Raw genomic sequence first — 19,856 nt, forward strand, 5'->3', positions numbered from 1 at the left:
AAAAGTGGCTGGGTCCTCTTAAGTTTTCACTGCTGCCTCTGTCTTCATATGGGAGATATTATTCCCTTATGTACATATCAGTTATTGAATATAATATGGTAATAATATTTGATCATTTGATCATCATGGATCTCTTCTATAACTTGGCATCTTCTTTTAGTCCAACATCTTCGAGAGCTGATCCTGCGAAGTTTGTACCCCTTACGGCATTCAGAGTATGACGCCGCCCCTGTTGCTGAGCCAGAGGAAGACCTCACACCCACACCGTCAGTCACTGGTGGGGCTGGACACTCTTGGGAAATGGCTACAGATTCAGTATTAGAGACTCTAGATGGAGACAGCTTGGCCAACAACAGGGAGGATCCACAATTGCATCCCTCTAGTGTTTCAGAAGGTGGTGGGCCTGTAGTAGACCTGACCAACCAGCACAGGAGAACATCTGACAATGGAGAAGAAAGTGTGTGGGACCTGGTGGAGAGCCATACACAGAGAAATTCAGTCCTGTCATCTGAGCCATCTGAAGCTGTTTCTGAGGATAATGTTAACACAACCTACAAAGTTGTCAGGAAAGGTAAGGAATAAAATGCAGGCTCCCTTACTTAGCCTCCGTATTATTATTACATTTTTACATTTAGGATGGGTTTTAGATAAAGCTTATGTAGAACCTAATGAACAGACCCCACAAACCAGGAAAGCTGTTAAGATGTGAAGAATATGAACATCTTAAGCAGGCACTTTTAAGTTTAATAGTTCCCCATGATGTCTTTATACATCGTTTTTATTCTAAATACACATAGAGATTTGTATCATTCTTTCCCATAATTCCATTGTGTTTTGCTCATCAATATGTGCTCAGTTTTATAAACAAGCTGTAATTTCAATGATGCCATCCATTAGTACTGTTACATGTTTTCATCTTTTATTGGCTAATAATCCATTAATGTTGTCATGCACAAGAATTTGATGGAGATAACCGCAATAGCTTCACAAGGCCACTCTGCTGAAAGCATTGCTGATTTTGTAGAGTATACAGGGCAACTCAAGATGCAGGTCGGTGTTCAGGACGCAAGATTAATTAATCATTGAGGGCTCTATGTTTTAGTATCCTTGCAAATGTAGAAACTATATGCCAATACATGCCATCCCTGCTTGTTCCTCGGGATATTGTGTATGCAGGGCAATAAAGATCTTCTAAATCTACCCAGTTGCATGTAGAAAACCAAAGATGACTTTCACTGAGTATTTGATGAGCAAAAGAAAACAATGGAGAATACTGCAGACTTTTTAATTTACCCAGCAAATCTCAATTGAAATGAGTTAGAATACTCAGTAATTAGGTGATCGGACTAGGTAAAATAGAAAACAGAAAAAACACAGGGACACCGGGAGCCCGATATCGTGTGATAACGTCTCAACAATGGGACTATGTTGTAAAAGGTAATATACTCACAAAGGTAGGTTGCTTTTGAAGGCAACCACCATCAGCATATGTGGAGAAGTACCGTCTCCACTCGGCCTTTAGGTCGCTGCTCCTAAGACAAAAAGGGGTGCCCTATACCAAGATAGGAACACCCTCCCTAACCAGTAGGGTATAAAGGTTCAGGCAAAAACAAGGGTAGGAGGCGCCCTCTAGTATAGCACAGTAGCACCTAAATATTTAAAAGTTCACAGGGTAAGAATAAAAATGTCCTACCTGTGCTGAAGATACTCAGATCGATCTATTGATCAACAATGTTTTATTATTATTTCGAATCAAGCACTTGGACAACGCGTTTCGCGACATCAGTCGCTTCCTCAAGTCAAATAAGCGTGCTTCAGAAAAAAGACAGGGATGGCGCTCAGAAACATATACATATAACACTAATATATAATGCATATTTCATAGATAAAATGCAAGAATGATAAAACATCACATATAACACCGCATAAAATACATATACCCGTGCCATAAAAAGCAACATAGGTATAACATATAAAATGTCCAATTATGATAAAAAAAAATTTCAACAATAAATAGTATATACAATGTATAACTTTCTGCATAGATACATATATATAATAGTGTTATATGTATATGTTTCTGAGCGCCATCCTTGTCTTTTTTCTGAAGCACGCTTATTTGACCTGAGGAAGCGACTGTCGCGAAACGCGTTGTCCAAGTGCTTGATTCGAAATAATAATAAAAAATTGTTGATCAATATATTGATCTAAATATCTTCAGCACAGGTAGGACATTTTTATTCTTACCCTGTGAACTTTTAAATACTTAGGTGCTACTGTGCTATACTAGAGGGCGCCTCCTACCGTTGTTTTTGCCTGAACAGTTATTAGGTGGCAACATTTTACAACCCATACAGGAACATGGAGCTGCTGAATGAAAGGTAACTTTTTCAAACAGATCCAGGCTGAATTGGTCATTTAGGTACCACCACTTTCGTGGAATTTTAACCCAGAAATGGGTTAAAAACTTTTGCTACCTAATAGAAGATGATTCTTAAAGCGGAACTGAAACCTATTTAACTTAACTGGGGCTTCTGACAGCCCCATGCAGCTGACGTGCCAACACAGCCAGATGCTCAGGTTACATGCCACGGCTCACTTTCACTTTGTGCAGTTCGAGTGCACTGCGCTTGCGCGGCCGTGGCCGCACGCGTCCTAGTTCACGCTCCCGTAGTCTGACAGGTACTGGGCAGGTGCAGTTGAGATTTTCTCGTACTGCACCTGCGCAGGGTACTCCTGGCTACAGGAACGTGTACTTGGATATGCGTGGCCAGTGCGCAGTGGCGGTCAACTTCGAAGTCCGCTTCCATTACAAGGAAAAAAAAGTGAGCCGTGGCGGGGGAACGGAGGATTGGTCCTGACGGCGAGGGCACAGGTCGGCTGCAGGGGGCTGGCAGAAGGTAAGTGAAACTAGTATTTTTTTTTTTTAACAGCTTTCAGTTACGCTTTAAATGACCCAATTCAGGTTTTCTGTGTCCACTGGCTCTGGAAAACTTAGATCGGACGCGTTGCATCAGTTTCTCTGAACCAGTTACCACTTTTTTTATGAGATATAAATGTGATGATGGGGCTGCTACACAATTTAAATATTCTGATGAGCTATATGCTTAATATGTGAAGCAGAACATTTTCCCATAGGTGGCATATGCACTGTTTTCAGATGAATGATCTCTTTTTATTCTTTAAATTCCAACTTTAAAATCCAGGCAATAATGTCTTCTTATTCATGTTTAGTTGCTCAGTAGCAGAACTTGTTTATATGTACATAAGCTCCTTATTAAGTTGATGTCAATTAAATCACTTTTAAATTGCCGGATTGGCATCTTCATGAGTTGTTTCCAATAGCAAAACCTTTGAAGCTACCATCTACAAGCTTCTTGGAGCTTTATCTTTACTCCACCCCTTGAAGTCTGCAATAAGGTGATGCTGAGCCCAGCAGTAGCTCTATTTTTAGAGCCAGTAACTACAGATGATATGACCAAATTTGTAGCACAAAGGTCTCAATTCCGGTAACTGTGTGGTAAATATTTTTTTGTCAGTAAAATACCTTATGTGGTATTTTTCTCCTTTTTTAGCAATTCTGAAAGATTTTTCTGCATATCCGTTCATGCGGTAAAACGTGCAGTAATTGCATAAAAGTGCGGTAAAAAAGTGCAATGTTTCAGCAGTAAGCATGCGGTAAATAATAGTAGTCTTTAATTGTCTTCCATATGTTGTTAGTTTTTAGAAGATTTTTTTTTGGGGGGGGGGGGGGAGTGTATTTGATTGTTGCAGCCTATGGAAAGTATATTTATAGGCATCCCCTATATTTAAAAAAAAAAAAAAAAGTCAGTAAATATTTGGAGTTATATTTCTACTAATCTTTTCTGATCTATAATTTATGTGCTAACATGCCCCCTAATTTCCATGAGAATAGCGATTTTTGTTAAAATGTATGCACATTACCACACTAATTACCACATAATATACTGCATGAGGTAATTCAACATTTAACGCATGTGGTAAAATACGTCTAAAATCTACCAGAATTGCTAAATGTCATTACCACATGCGGTAAATTACCATACATGCGATAATGTGCTCAAAAACCCTACCAGAAATGAGGCCAACGTGTTAAACTACAGAAATTTTGGTTGAGACTTGAAGTTTGGCTTTAAAAACGCCATTCTGCTCATTTTGGTGATTTAAAGCATAGAAACAATTACTGATATTGATTGTTTCTTTACTGGGGAGCCTACTTATAAAGGTTATTTGAACAACTGTTTTTTTTCTGTGGCTTCAACACAACAATTTTGCTGCAGTTTATACAATACTGGCACAGAAAATTGCATAAGGATTGTATAAATGAAAAGTCCAAATTGCTCTAATGCTGAAGTAAAAATATCTCACCTATATTACTTTACTTTGTGGATTTATAAGGGGTTAAAAATAAAATTCTGAGGGCCCATTCACACTAAAGCGTTTTGCCGCGATTTTGGCAAAACGCTCAAACGCTAGCGCTTTTTAAAAGCGCTAGTGTAATAAAACCCTATGGGCCCATTCTTACTTGGGCGATTTGTGCTAATCGCCGCAAATCGCCCAAAATCGTGAAACGCATCGCCTGCACCATTTTCAGGCGATTTCCCGGAGATCACGATTCAGTCCTATATAAGCACTAAACGCGATCGTGGAAAAATTGCCGCGTGTTCAGTGATTTTTTTCGCTGAAAAATCACTCCCGCAAAACGTTGGCAAAAATCGCAGGCGTTTTGCCTTTCTGAGTGTGAATGGGCCCTGAAAAAGCTTACTGGAAAAATATAAACAAAACTATATGTACACAATACATTTTGTTGGATCATCCTCGTCACTGTAGAGGAATTAAAGAAAATAAATGGAGGAGTTTCACTTCCAGCTTTATAAATTGGTGCAATTATGGAAATTCATATTCCAATTCTTTTTTTTTTAATTGATTTGAACCATTTTATAAATGGGCTCTTATTTTTTTTATAGCTTTTAATCTAAGGCAGGGAACACACTTGACTGTTTTCGTACGCGTTTTCTGCACAGAAAAACTGAGAACTCATGTTAATCAATGGGCTAGTGCACACTTGATATCTTGTTCACATGCAGAAAAAAAACTGACATTCTGCATCCTGATTCTTCACATTTTGTCAGTTTTCTGTATCAACTACATCAGCTGCTGTGAAAAAACGCGCGCGTTTTCCTGCATGGAAACACACTTGGTGTGCAGAAAAAGTACGCAGAAAAACGCGCGCAGAAAACTGAAAGACAAGTGTGTTCCCTGCCTAAGCCTTTCTGCTGTGTGCTTTTAATATCTTGGCTTCTCCTGTTTCTTATAGGCTCTTTCCTCTTCCAATAGCCCTAAAGTACACCTCTCTTGAGACAATTGAGGAGACTGCCAACACCAGAGATTGTCAAGGAGATGCTAGAAACTTGGTGTTCATGCAAATTCTGTTATATGTATGCAATTTAGAACTGGCTAGGCATCGATTACTGCATTTAGTTGATCCAATTCCAAGCTGCATACATTTTCATAAAATTAGCTTCAGCTCGGAAATTTAGCATGTCATTGACCATCTCTATCTGCAAAAGAAAGCATGTTTCCTGGCTGCCAATCTTCTGGCTATAATACTAATCTCAATTCCAACTGAAAGATGTTCTCAATTTTGTCTACTTTTTTTGAGAACTGAAAACATATTTATGATGAATTCCTCTGAAATGATTATAGGCAAACATTAAGATGATACAGCCAGACAACTAGCTTTTCAGATGTCAGTTGCAGCAGACTTTCAAGTGTCTTTCTCAAGAGGTCTATTTATTTTTTCCCCATAGTTCTTTTTCTGCCTTCTCTCTCTTTCACAGATTGATTATTCTTCTTTTCTGATGTTTAATCCTTGGCTTTCCCAGTTTGACTTCCTCCTTGCTGCCTCTGTCTTTTCCTTTAATTCTTCTCCTGTAGAATTCCTGTATGGGTCATACCATTCTTGCAGGCAACTAACATACTTGTGTTTCCCAAGAAGAAAACATGGAATGATCCAGTAGTGTGAGTGAACGTCACAGGACACCACAAACATATATTAAATTAAACCTTTAATATAAAGGTTTTTAAGAAAAAGGGGGAACTAAGTTGCTGCCTTTTGGACTGAACTGCAAAAAATAAATAAAAATCAACTAGTCTGAGAGCTGTCTTGCAACACAAGCAGTACTTAAGTTTTGTTGCATGCAAGTGTCTGTCACATTGCTGAGTTTACTTTGCTAGTTACTTTTGTCAATCTGTTTCTTATATTTACCTACAATGAATTATTCTTCTTCAGAGCTCTAAATCAAATGTGCACACTAACGACATTCTTCCAGCTGATTTTCTGTTTTATCTTCTAAATTTTATGTTTGTTTTCTTTCCACCATATTCCCCCTTCCTTTTCTTTTGTTTTTGTTTTTTTTTATATTTTCTCTTCTGGTGTCTTCTGCACAGCTGAGGTGGTGGGCAATTATGATGTCATACCGTTGCCAGACAGCAGCCAATCAGACACAGTGTTGCAGGAAGCTGGTGGCGGAGCAGTTTTAGATGGTAAATCCTTTTGAGTTGTAAGAATGGACAGGAAATGAGGCGGACGCTAGTTTCTCAGATGATGCATTGCTGTCTATCCTCTCACCATTACTCTGAGCATATAGTGGCATCACCCTTCCTGCCTTAAAGTCCAGGAAAAAAATACCAATTTTGATAAACTGATAAAGAGCTTCCCATAACTGTTTGGAAGTCAGTGTACCAATTTTGAAACTGAGAAGCCTAGTCCATTTACCCCAATTCGTTTCCCATTTTTGAACAATACTTAATAGGGTTGTGTAGTGCTTTGCTGTTTTGGTTTTTTATGTTTTCATTTTTATTTTATTTAGAAAAGTTCATTATTTATTACAATTTTAAAACGTTTGTTTTTTTTATTATCAGGAAATATTACAGATTATATTTTTATCTCAACCTGCTAGTTTAACAAGGAAATTATGTAACTATTTTTTTTTCTTAGTATTGTGTAGTAACTATTACGTATGAGTGGCAAAATCTGAAATGTACGCAGGATGCTTTGAAGTCAGTAGTGAAGGTGAAATTAAGCTCTAATTCCATGTTACCCACTGTCTGTAATGCATTGTTCCTTAAAATTCAAATCACTCACTACTAGACAGTAGACACTATGCTAAAGAAAGATAAGTTAAATATTAGTCATCAGGTTATTACATTTTACATCTTTTACATTCAATACTGGTTGCAAAAGCAGAAAAATAATATGTTAAAGGGGCATTGTGGCAAAAAATTGTAAAATTTAAAATATGTGCAAACATATACGAATAAGAATTGTTTTTTTTCCAGAGTAAAATGAGCTATAAATTACTTTTCTCCTATGTTACTGTCACTTACAGTAGGTAGTAGAAATCTGACAGAAGTGACAGGTTTTGGACTAGTCCATCTCTTCATAGGGGATTCTCAGGGATTTATTTATTTTCAAAAGCACTTAGTAAATGGCAGTTGCTCTGTCCAACTGTCAAAAAAATGTGTAGCAAGCAGGGAAGCTGGCCAACATCATTGTTTAACCACCTGAGCGGTGACAGAGGTGCTTAACTTGAATCCTTGTGCCGATCGCTTGATACTCCTCCCTGTATTACCTGATGAAGCGGGATTGAACCTGCAAAACGCATTGCAAACATTTTTTGGAGAGTTTCTAATAAATGTGTTTCACTGTCTGAATCGCAGTAGTTGTCGTGTCTGCTTGAGGGAGGTAAGACCACCACTTGAGTGTCATTTGAGTTGGTTTTTTAATCTAAGTTTATACTTTTGGCGCCTCTGTTTATTGTATACAATTTCGAGTCCACCCTTGGTGGAGGGTTGCTACCCTTTCTTCCTGTCTACAGAGAGCGACTTCTTAATCCTGAGTGGGGTCAGGATAATCTCCCCACCTGCCTTTACAGTGGTTGCCTGCTGGTGACCCTGACTTGTGAGTATCTAGCAATACTAATTTATTGCCACCTTATCCAGTACGTATTACACTATTGGGGCTCTTGGTGTTCCCTGTTTTTATCTTGGATGGACAGGGTAGTTTCAGGTTTTTGGTTGCCAGCCAAACTAGATCCCCAACCTTCATCTCTAGATCTCCTCTTCTGTGGATGTCTGCATAATGCTTAAACCTTTCCTGGGCCTGAGCCATAGTGTCTTGTAACAGTTTATTATTTTCTTCCCAAAACTTCCTCTTGTCTTCGACTGCGGGTACTGTGGATTCAATAATCCTATCTGGTAGAAAAGTTGGATGAAAACCATAATTGGAAAAAAACGGTGCTTGACTGGTGGAAGAGTGAACTGAATTGTTATAAGCAAACTCTGCAAGCGGAAGGAGAGAAGCCCAATTATTCTGTGCGAATGATGAAAAGCAGCGGAGATATTGTTCCAGAGATTGATTAGTACGTTCCGTTTGTCCATTGGTTTTTGGATGATATGCTGATGAATACTGAAGTTTAATATTTAAAGTTTTACATAAGTTTTTCCAAAATCTTGAAGTGAATTGTACTCCTCTGTCTGAGATAATATCACCAGGAACTCCATGTAATTTAACAATGTCTTTGACAAACGTATTAGCTGTGGACAAAGCAGATGGAGTGCCCTTCATAGGAATGAGATGGGCCATCTTGGATAATCGATCAACCACTACGGAAATAGTTGTAAATCCTTCAGATGGTGGTAATTCTACAATAAAATCCATAGATGTAGAACTCCAGGGTCTATCTAGAATAGGTAATGGATTCAACAAACCCCAAGGCTTATTTTGTGAGGATTTACTTTGGTTACAAGTAACACAGGTATCTACATAATTCTTGCAGTCAGGAATCATTCCAGGCCACCAGAATGATCTTTTGATTAATTCCATAGTCTTTCTTACCCCAAACGGATGATCATGCAAGGTCTGAAGTACTTCAACTCGACATTTCTTGGGAACAAATATTTTGTTCTGGAAAAAATACAGTCCATCTTTAAACAGTTATCTTCCCGCCTCTTCTGGCGGAGATGCTGATTCAGCCTTAAGTCTACCAATCAAGTCTGCTTGTATTAACAAAAAGTTGTTTTCTTTGAGAATTGTGTCAGGTTTCTGAGGTTGAGAGTCTTCCAGGAACATGCGAGATAAAGCATCAGCCTTCACATTTTTTGGACCAGGGCGGAAAGTGATGTGAAAATTGAACCGGGAAAAAAAAGTGCCCATCTCGCCTGCCGAGGATTCAGTCTTTTAGCGGTCTTTAAATACTCCAGGTTCTTGTGATCCATATATATCAATATTGGTTGACTTGCTCCCTCCAATAAATGCCTCCATTCTTCTAAAGCTTCCTTGATGGCGAGCAGTTCTCGGTCTCCTACATCATAATTCCTTTCAGACTCCCTTAATTTCTTGGAAAAGAATGCAACAGGATGTAACAGTGATTTTTCTCCCTGCCTCTGTGAGAGAAGTGCTACCACTGCTGATTCGGATGCATCAACTTCCAGGATATATGGTAGTAACGGATCTGGATGTTTAAGGATGGGTGCCGTCGTGAAAGCCACTTTTTAATTTTTCAAATGCTTGTTGTGCTTCTGAAGTCCATACAAACTTTATTTGTTGATGGGTAAGCTGTGTGATAGGAAGAATAATAGCTGAGAATCCTTTAATAAATTTCCTGTAGAAGTTTGCAAACCCTACAAATCTTTGCACACCTTTCTTGTCACTTGGAGGAGGCCAGTCCAAAACTGCCTGAACTTTCTGTGGATCCATTGCAATACCCTGAGAGGAAATGACAAGACCCAGAAACTGAATGCTATGCTTCTCAAATTCACACTTTTCTGCCTTGGCGTACAACTTGTGCAGACGTAATCGTTCCAAAACCTGTATTACTTAATTTCGATGATTCTACAAATTATCAGAAAAGATTAAAATATCATCTAAGTAAACAATGACAAAATGATCGATAAAGTCTTTCAAGACATCATTCCTAAAGTGCTGAAAAGTGGCAGGACATTACATAAGCCGAACAGCATAACCAGATATTCAAAGTGCCCAAATTTTGACCCGAAGGCTGTCTTCCACTCATCACCTGCCCGGAATCGTATAAGATTATATGCTGCTCGTAGATCAAGTTTTGAAAAAAATTTCCCTTCCTGTAATTTCTGGAAAAGATCTGACATCAAAGGTAATGGGTGACTGTTCTTGACCATGATTTTATTCAAATCTCTGTAATCTACGCATGGTTTGAGAGCCTTGTCTTTTTTTTCAACAAAAAAATCCCAGCACCTGCTTGAGATGAAGAGGGCTGGATGAATCCCTTTGCTAGGTTTTCAGTAATATAATCTTTCAATGCTTTTTCCTCAGGTTCAGAGAGAGAAAAGGTACGACCATACGGAATTGGAGACCCCAGAAGTAAATCGATAGGGCAATCGTATGGGCGATGAGGAGGTAGCTGCTCTGCTTTCTGTTTGTCAAACACATCCAGATATTCGTAATAACTGATTGGAACCAGAACTGAAATTTCCGAGACAATTAACAAAGAACTGGCTGGATTCGGATTGTTACATTGAATGCAGTATCTATGACAATAGTCTGAAGAGAAGCTAACTTGTTTGGTGGACCAGTTGATAACTGGATTGTGTGCTTTAAACCAAGGCAGTCCCAAAATAACAGGATATAATGGTAAGGAGACGATTTCAAATTTTAGTAATTCTGAATGCTGTTTGTATGGTAGAGAGGATTGTAATGGTCTCAAATGTAACTGGTCCGGAGCTAATTGATGAACCATCCGCAAGATGGATATGCAACGGAGAGGAACGGTGCTGAAGAGGTATTTGGTGAGAGGCGGCAAAACTGGAGTCAAGAAAACAACTGCAAGCACCAGATTCCAAGATGGCAGATGTTCTAAGGATCCCTCCTGGGAACTGTAAGATAATAGGTATAGTGACATTATTATCACTGCCAAGAACAGGAACATAGAGTTCTCTTGATGAAGTTGTTTTCTTACCTGATGATTTCACAGGACATGATCTCACATAGTGTCCAGGAGTTCCACAGTACATGCAGAGGTTTTCCTTTCTACGATGGTTTCTTTCTTCCGGAGAGAGAGAGAGGGAGGAATCATTCCCAACTTCATTGGTTCACTGGAATCAGCAGACGCACCTTGATAGGTCTGGGTTGGAGAGCTAGTTGGACTGGTACTGACAGAAGAGAACCAGGGTGGACGGGAAAATCCCGCCTTTTCATGTTGGCGTTCACGGAATCTCCGGTCTATTTGGATTGATAATTGAATCAGGCCTTCTAATGTCTCTGGTATTTCAACACAAGCTATCTCATCCTTTAAATTTTCTCATACGATACTGATAGCGAAGAGCAGAATCGTTCCATGTAGTGTCTATAGCCCAGCAGTGAAATTCTGCCGTATATTCTTCAACAGACCTACGGCCCTGGCGAAGATGTCTTAGTGTAGATTCCGCTGTGATTTTTCTCTGGGGCTCATTATAAAGGGTTGGCATGGCTTTGAAAAACTCGACTACTGAGGTCAGAGCAGGATCTTTCCGTTCCATGAGATTATGAGCCCAAGCCTGGGGTTCCTCTAATAATAATGAGATGATAAATCCTACTCGAGTTTCTTCAGGCGCAAATGTTTTGGGTTGTAATGAGAAAAACAGCTGGCAAGCATTTTTAAAAGCTCTATATTTAGCACGATCACCAGAAAAACTTTCAGGTAACGGAACACGTGGCTCAGGTGCAGGAAGTAGCATTGGAGTTGTAGCAGGTGGAGCTGGAACTACTGGCACAGGAGGAGGATTTACTGGGGGAGCAGAAGTGATGGAAGCAAGAGAATCCAGACGGCCTTCTAGATGATTATATGCAGTTTGTAATTGCTTAATGGAGTCTGTGAGTGCTGTAACTTGATTGCACAGGGTTGATAGGATGGAAACTGCATCCGCGGTATCCATTCTCTGGCTGTAGTATTCTGTGAGGTTAGTTGTACTCACATACCTGAATCTTCGGATACCGAGATGTGGAGGACAGCTTCTCTTGCAGGTCACTGCCAATTGCCCCTGAAGTTGGAACAGGAAGCACAAGGCAGCGAATAGCAGGAGAGCTGGAGATGCAGATGATGATCCTTGTACTTCAGTGGCTGAGGAAGTGTATCTCTGATGAAGGACCGGTGGGCAGACTGAACCAGCACCAACGATCAGGTCACGGAACAACACTAGCTACAATACTACAGCAAGTTGCCAGTGCTGTTTAAATAGGCCTTTAGGCACCAAAATGGTGTACGCATGCGCGTACGCGTCACGGCAGCGCACGCGCACAAAGAATCCGCGTCCTAACGCGGACCTTTATGCGCATGCATCAGCAGACGCGACGTGCATCAACACACCCCCCGGAAGGAGAACATGTCAACACACACACGCATGTGCTGGACCCCCATGAGTACCTGCCACCAGACCGAGGTTAGTGACCGTGACAAATGGAGACTGGGCATAGACTTTAATATGTAGCCTGCATGCAGGGCGTTAGAATAATGTGATCAGTTACAATGCAGTACTGTGAACTAGAGACCTCCATGGGTCAGATTTTTCAGACCTGCACCAGAAGCCCCGCTACCCGCACCCGACCCGCAACCCGCTTTCTGGTGAATCTGGTACCCGCACCTGACCCGCAACCCGATTAAATCAAAACTGGTACCTGAACCCGACCCACATTTCAGGTAACCCGTGGATACCCAACCTGATGCCATGTGCGGGTCTAATTTTTCAGACCCACTACCTGCACCCTACCCACACACCGCATTCTGGTGAATCTGGTACCCGCACCCACAGACCCGCTGCCCGCAATCGACCTGCAACGCGATTAAAATCAAAAGGGGTACCAGACCCGTATTTCAGGTAGCCCGCAGGTACACGACCCGATGCAGGCCTCTGCGGTGAACAGGACCATGGAAATGTATTGGCAGTGAGTTGACCTACAGAATTATTCTGCATCCCAAATGAGCACTGTGAACAGGGCCTAAAACATGAAACACAGCAAAAAAAATCAGCAGAAAACTGTAATGCCTGGTACACACCATGCAATTTCCCATCAGATACTGTAGATGGGTCGAATCAATCATATCCGACAGTTCCGATCTGATTTACAATCACTTTTCCTGATCAATTTAGATTACGGAAATGCATATTTATACTTCAATGAAGGTAATTGATAACATTGCCTATCGCAGGACAAATTATCAGGTTGACTTGTAATTAGGTAATTGATCTTGTCTTTGCTACACTTTGAAGTAAAATAACCACCTTTCTCCTTGAAAACTTGCCAGTCACCTATCAGGTGGACCAATAAACCAATATTACAGATTCCTTAGTAATATTCAATATCTTCAAATTAAAAATAAAAAACTAAAACATAGATCGGTATTAAAACAAAAAATTTGAAAAAAATCACTCTACCTTGCCTTTAACCATTTATGCCTCATGGACGTAGCAGCTACGTCCAGGAGGCCATGTGCGCTCCCGCGCCCGATCGTGAGCGGGCACGCGTGCTCCCGGCCCGCGGTTTGTTAGGGATTCAGTGAATCGGGCCATGGTGCCCGATCACTAATTCCTCTCCCCCGCAGAAAAAGCGAGAGCTTCTCTCGGAAGCTTCGCTTTTTCTGCTTCCTACGCCTCCCTACGTCTCTCTAAGCATACATGTTACGCTTAGAGTGACGTCATGTAAACAAACTCATGGCTGCCATCTTGTGGCCAAAAATTAAAACTACATCCACATGTGAAAAAAAACATAAAAATCAACACACATGTACCTAAAAAAAAATTATTATTTCCATCTCACCCTCCCAAAAATACCCAAATAAAATGTTTAAGAAAAAAAAAGTTACAATAGAAAAAAACACGTAAATATTTACCTAAGGGTCTAAACTTTTTAAATATCAATTTAAAGATGAAATATTTGCATATTTGTTTTTATTATAAGCTTGTAAATAGTGATGGATGCAAAACAGAAAAAAATGCACCTTTATTTCCAAATAAAATATTGTCGCCATACATTGTGATAGGGACATAATTTAAACTGTGTAATAACCGGGACAAATGGGCAAATACAATACGTGAGTTTTAATTATGGAGGAATGTATTATTTTAAAACTATAATGGCTGAAAACTAAGAAATAATGAATTTTTTCTGGTTTTTTTTTTTTTTTTCTTATTCTTCCTGTTAAATTGCATTTACAGTAAAGTGGCTCTTAGCAAAATGTACCACCCAAAGAAAGCCTAATTGGTGGCGGAAAAAGCAAGATATAGATCAATTCATTGTGATAAGTAGTGATAAAGTTATAGGCTAATGAATGGGAGGTGAACATTGCTCGGATGCATAAAGTGAAAATGACTGAAGGCTGAAGTGGTTAAACTATAATTTACGTCAGTTATATAACATGTTTGCAGGTGATAGTTTTATAATTTAGTATTATGCAGTAAGATGATCATTCAGAAAAGGGCATGCAAATTATATTACGTTAGTATAAGAAGCTAAAAGTTCTGCTTTCCGTGTTTTAATCAAGCTAAGAATTACCAGTATTTAGATTTATGAAAGTGATTTGTATATATTTGAATTTTGTAGTTGTAGCAGTTTGCTTATGTTGGGAATTCACCATGAGATTTTGTGGCAGATAGATGGTTCGATAATTTCCGACTGGTCTGATTTTCAATCTTCTTCTGATCTACCGTTTTTTTATCGGAATATAAGACTCACTTTTTCTCCCCCACGTGCAGCCATTTGTCCCCCTCCTAAGTGTGGCCCTGAAGTGCTGGAGTTGATAGCCGCTGGTCAGATGCGGCTGCAGTGCAGAGTGGCAGATATGCCAGGATACCGTGGCCATGATCTCAATGGATGTCGGGGAGAGGGCAGAGTTCAGCCTGCTTGGCTGATGGCTGAAAGTCTGAGGCATGCTATTAGTGCAGAGCGCAGCGGAAGGCGTTATTACCGATCCGGTATCCAGCCGATGAGTCCTCCATCTGCTTCTGTATCTTCAATACCGGCGCGCGCTGATCCCCGTCTTGTAACATCCTGGTCTGCCACTCTCTCACTGCGTGACCTCGGCAGCTCACATGCGTCAGGGTCACACAGTGCGAGAGCGGCAGACCAGGAATTTACAAGACTGGGATCAGTGCACACCGGTATTGAAGATACAGAAGCAGATGGAGGACTCATCAGCTGGATCCTGGATAGGTAATAACGCCTTCTGCTGCGCTCTGCACTAATAGCATGCCTCAGACTTTCAGCCATCAGCCAAGCAGGCTGAACTCAGCTCTCTCTCCCCGACGTCCATTGAGATCATGGCCACGGTATCCTGGCATATCTGCCACTCTGCACTGCAGCCGCATCTGACCAGTGGCTATCAACTCCAGCACTTCAGGGCCACACTTAGGAGGGGGACAAATGGCTGCACGTGCTGCCTCAGGTGAGACCAACCAGCACCCAGCTTCTGCAACATCCGCAGCAAGCTGCTCTGGCTGTGACCTGGACATTACCCCCTTGCCTCCTTCAGCCTCTACTGCTGGTGCTTTGGATGGGCACTGATCCCACAGCCCACTCCACTGGCCCTCTCCCACAGAACAATGGACCCCTGCTCCTCAAAATTGTAAGACTTGTTACCTTTAGCTCTTCCTAATGTCTGTACATTGTTGTATCTGCTTGTAGTTTTGTTGCAGCTTCTGATTGCTGTATAAATATTAATGTAGCTGTAATTAGTAGTGCTGATTAATGGAGCTAATTAATGTGGTTAATGGAGCTGGTGGGGATGGCAGGGGGTTGGTGTAGCTAATGGGGCAGCAGGGGCTACTGTAGGGTAGTTAGTGAGGCAGCAAGGTTTTAGTGTAGCTTAAAAAGAGCTTGGGGAGGGGGGAAGATCCACAAGACGCTCCTGCACCATGGACGCACCTAGGTTTAATGTATTATTTTTTCCCTGATTTGTATCCTCTAAACCTAGGTGCGTCTTATATTCTGAAAAATACGGTATTTCTCATAGAAGTGAATGGAAATCGATCAGAAAAACAATTGGAAAATCGATCAGACAATAAATCTGCTGAAAAATCTCATTGTGTATTCCCAGCATTATACAGTTACTAAGAACTGTAGAAGTTGTGCTGTTTTGAGCCAAAGCCATACAGTTGGGTTTACCCTGTCTCTTTACTAAGATACTTATTTTCCTAAAAAGAATGTTGTACATGCAACATGAGCTGACATTTTTAATGGCTGTCAGAATTAATAACCGAGGCTGCAGGTCTCTTCCAAAAGGTTTGTCTTTGTGTTTTTGTAAATATGAATGTGTTTGTGCAATTTGATTTTCAACTTTTATGCATAGTGGTACAAACAATAACAGAATATTCACACTGGATCAGTTGTCTTGGTCATATCTGGTTGCTGGTAATCGAGGTTTACCATATCAATTGCGCTATTCAAAGTATCCACCATGCCATTCCAAATAGTTGTGTAGCTTCTCCAGAATATATCAAGAGGGTATAATGGTTTTCTTCATGGAGTACATCGCCATTTGACCATCCTATCTCTTGGTCTAGAATCCCTTCCTTGCCTGTTTTTCAGACGTGGCTAGCTCAGTTGAATACAAATGGTCTTCATTGCTATGTGTCCTATTCAAGGGTGATGCCTCATGATCTGCTGCTCATCTCTCTCATTTGCTCTTCTTTTCATATCTCTTTTGAGGTCTTCGCTTGTAAACCTCCTAACTCCATGTTTCTACTATATTAACTACTGGAATGCTCGGGTAGCCAGACCAGTCTAATCTGCTAATTTCATGTTTGAACACTTACCATGGCTTGATGAGAGTGGAATTAAGATGATGATTCTCATTCCTGTAGATAATAGTGCCCCTTTAAGACAGAAACCACTCTCTTCCTAGAGTAAATGGCTGCTGCATGTGTTTTACTTTTCCAAAACAAGGAAAATTATATTTCTCTTACATGTTGTTTTTCCATCCTGCATACTAGGGAATTTATTTTATGTGGTTATGCCAAATGCCCCTGTAACACCCCCACCCGAGGAAGAGCATCGTAGAGAAACGCAGCAATCGGGAGGATGCACCCAACCATCAGTCAGTCCATCATTGCTCAAATCTCAGGAGGCACACAGGATCCAGTCTTGCTCTTCGGAATTCAGCAGTCCTCCTGCACGGAGTTCAGAAAGCGATGCGTTGCACTCAGATATTGCTCCAAATCTGGTTATTCAAGATGTTGATATGATCTTCCAAACCATCCAACAGCTAACAGCCAAATTACACAGGTTACAGGTAAGGGGTTTGATTTTTACATACCAAATATATTTTATTGGTAACCCCGAGTCAGGCTCAGGATGGAAATCCGCAGCTCAGAGCGGTAACCCCGAGCTGGATCCATGGGAGGTGTGTAATGTGCAGAGCTGACGCAGATCTATCTAGCGGTATGATTTTTAAGGTTTAAAAGCGTGTGAAAAAATTTCACTGCTTTTACACAATAAAATCTGAAAAAAAAATCATACTGCCAGGGAGGTTAAAAAAATACCTAGTGGCACAACAACATTTGTCTGCCTGTTCCTATCAAGGCCAACACGTACTCATTTTTTATGAAAAAGTTGAACTTTTCATTTCCCTCATTATTTTCATTCTGTCCAGTAATTATACCGCAGAGAAAAAAGTATTGCACACATCACAGTTTTTCTCAGCCTTTATATTTCTAATTGTGCTATTGGCAAGAAATGTACAATAGATTTTGGTAACCAGCCAAGTAATCCACACATACAAACAAATCAAAACAAATAAGTCAACAAATTAAATTACGTTAGTAAAGGGGAATAACTATTAAACACGGTTACTGAAATGTATTCACAACTTAGTAGGGGAAAAAAACTGCCAATGTGCAGCTGCACGGTGCCAGGGCCAAGCTCATATTTACCTGAGCTTTGTATATTGGCACCAGGGCTCGGTTATAACATAGCTGGGCTCCAGATATTGGTTAACAAGCCTCAGGTGTCGGCCATGTTTTAGCTGTGTTTCCAGATATTGTCTCCAAATAGAGTTAGTAGGGTTAGTTTAGGGGACATTGGTTAGGGGGAGGATAGAGGTAATAGGGAGGGGTTGGGGTTAAGCATTTAAGGAGTTAGATTTGGAAGGGGGGTTACTGTTAGGAGTATAGACAAGTATATGCTTTGGTATGGGGGTTAGTGTTAGGCATATGGATAGGGGGGTCTTAAGGGTTAGGTGTGCAAGGGGGTCTTCAGGGCTAGGCATGGGGAGGAATCTTAAGGGTTAGACGTGGGGGGAGGGAGGTCCTAAGGGTTAGGCATGGAGAGGGGTCTTAAGGGGTAGGCATAGGGGGAAGGTTAAAGGGGTCCTCCGGGGGGGGTTGAAAATAAAATCTGACACTTACCTGGGGCTTCTATCAGCCCCCTGTAGCAGTAATGTCCAACGCCGTCCTCCTCCGATCCGCCATTCCCCACCACCGGGCAATTATTAGTCTAACTATACGAATAATATGCGCTACCGCTTGCGTCATCAAAAGCTTACTGCGCAGTACGCAGTTTTCTTGTACTGTGCCTGCGCAGTAAGCTTCCGATGGCACGGGAGCGAGCACACACGCAGCCACAGTCGCACAGTCGCAGTTGGATGGGAAGTTATGTTAAGGTTCGTTTTAGGTATTAAGAGGGAGGTTTCTGTGTGAGAATAGGTTAGGTTAGGACATAGCACAATATCGGTAAAGTTACTGATATTCTACTATAGTGGATAAGAGTTCAGTAAAATTACTGATATTTTATTGCAGTTATTTTGCGCCCATTTCTACATGCGCCGCTTTCATAGGTATGCCCTAGTCCTGAACGGTTTTAAGGTGAAATACTTTTTTCCACTTTTGTGTAAAACTTTTTCCCTGGCCCATATGCAATTGTGTTTCTCCTGAGATCCTTTTTCATCTGTGCTTTAAAGTGTACCAGAGACATCTGAAACAGAAGATTTAACCACTTAAGGACCAGGGTAGTTTCTTCTGATCGGTGCTGCGTGGACTCTCCAGCCTGCAGCACCGATCAGGAAATAGCCAGGGCGATCAGACTTCCCCCCCTTTTTTCCCCACTAGGGGGATGTCCTGCTGGGGGGGTCTGATCGCCGCCGGCTACCCGCACTTTCCGGGGGGGGGCTCTTCAAAGCCCCCCTCCGGAGCGCTTTCCGCCCTCCCCGGCTTTCCCTCCCTCTCCCTTACCCTGTGAGTGGCGCAGGACGGAGTTCCGTCCTGCGCCGGATAGGACAGGCTTCTGCCTATCAGATGCCGGCGATCCCCGGCCAATCAGAGGCCGGGGATCGCCGATCTACGTCACGGCGCTGCTGCGCAGCAGCGCCGTGTGATGTAAACAGCGGGGATTTCTTCCCCGGATGTTTACATTATGCGTGCGATCGGCGGCTCGCACACTGTTCACGGAGACAGTCTCCGTGAACTGGCATGGAAAGGCCGCTCGGTCGAGCGGCCGTTTCCATGCTATACCACTAACGACCCGCCGACGCCTATCGGCGTTAGGCGGTCGTTAAGTGGTTAATTCTTACCCAGGGCTTCCTCCAGCCCCATAAGCAGGACAAAAAGCTGGAGAAAAAAATTCTTCTAAACCTGGAGCGTCCATGGTGTAGGGGCATGTTGGGTATGTTCTCTCGCCAATTATTATGTCACTTTTAGCTCTTGTGTGCCCTTGTACCTCTTGTGTACCCTTTGTACCCCTTGTGTCCTCCTCTGTCCCCCTTGTGTTTTCCTCTGTGCCCCTTTGTGTAGTCCTTTGTTCTTTATTGCCCCCTTGTGGCCTTTTTGGGGAG

At 41.5% G+C, this 19,856-nt stretch overlaps 1 protein-coding gene across 5 annotated transcripts in view; it reads left to right on the forward strand.

The window, feature by feature from the left end:
- ARHGEF11 (Rho guanine nucleotide exchange factor 11) overlaps nt 1-19,856 on the forward strand; it is a 259,221-nt gene that overhangs the window by 234,025 nt on the left and 5,340 nt on the right. For 4 of the 5 annotated variants that reach the window (XM_068253470.1, XM_068253472.1, XM_068253471.1 and 1 more), the window contains 3 exons: nt 161-571; nt 6,472-6,567; nt 17,023-17,321. In XM_068253470.1, the coding sequence (XP_068109571.1) occupies nt 161-571; nt 6,472-6,567; nt 17,023-17,321 (806 nt within the window). The remainder of the gene's footprint in view (nt 1-160; nt 572-6,471; nt 6,568-17,022; nt 17,322-19,856) is intronic. The other variant, XM_068253474.1, reaches the window with a different exon arrangement.

This window comes from Hyperolius riggenbachi, chromosome 9 (assembly GCF_040937935.1).
Source record: "Hyperolius riggenbachi isolate aHypRig1 chromosome 9, aHypRig1.pri, whole genome shotgun sequence".
Lineage (NCBI taxonomy): Eukaryota > Metazoa > Chordata > Amphibia > Anura > Hyperoliidae > Hyperolius > Hyperolius riggenbachi.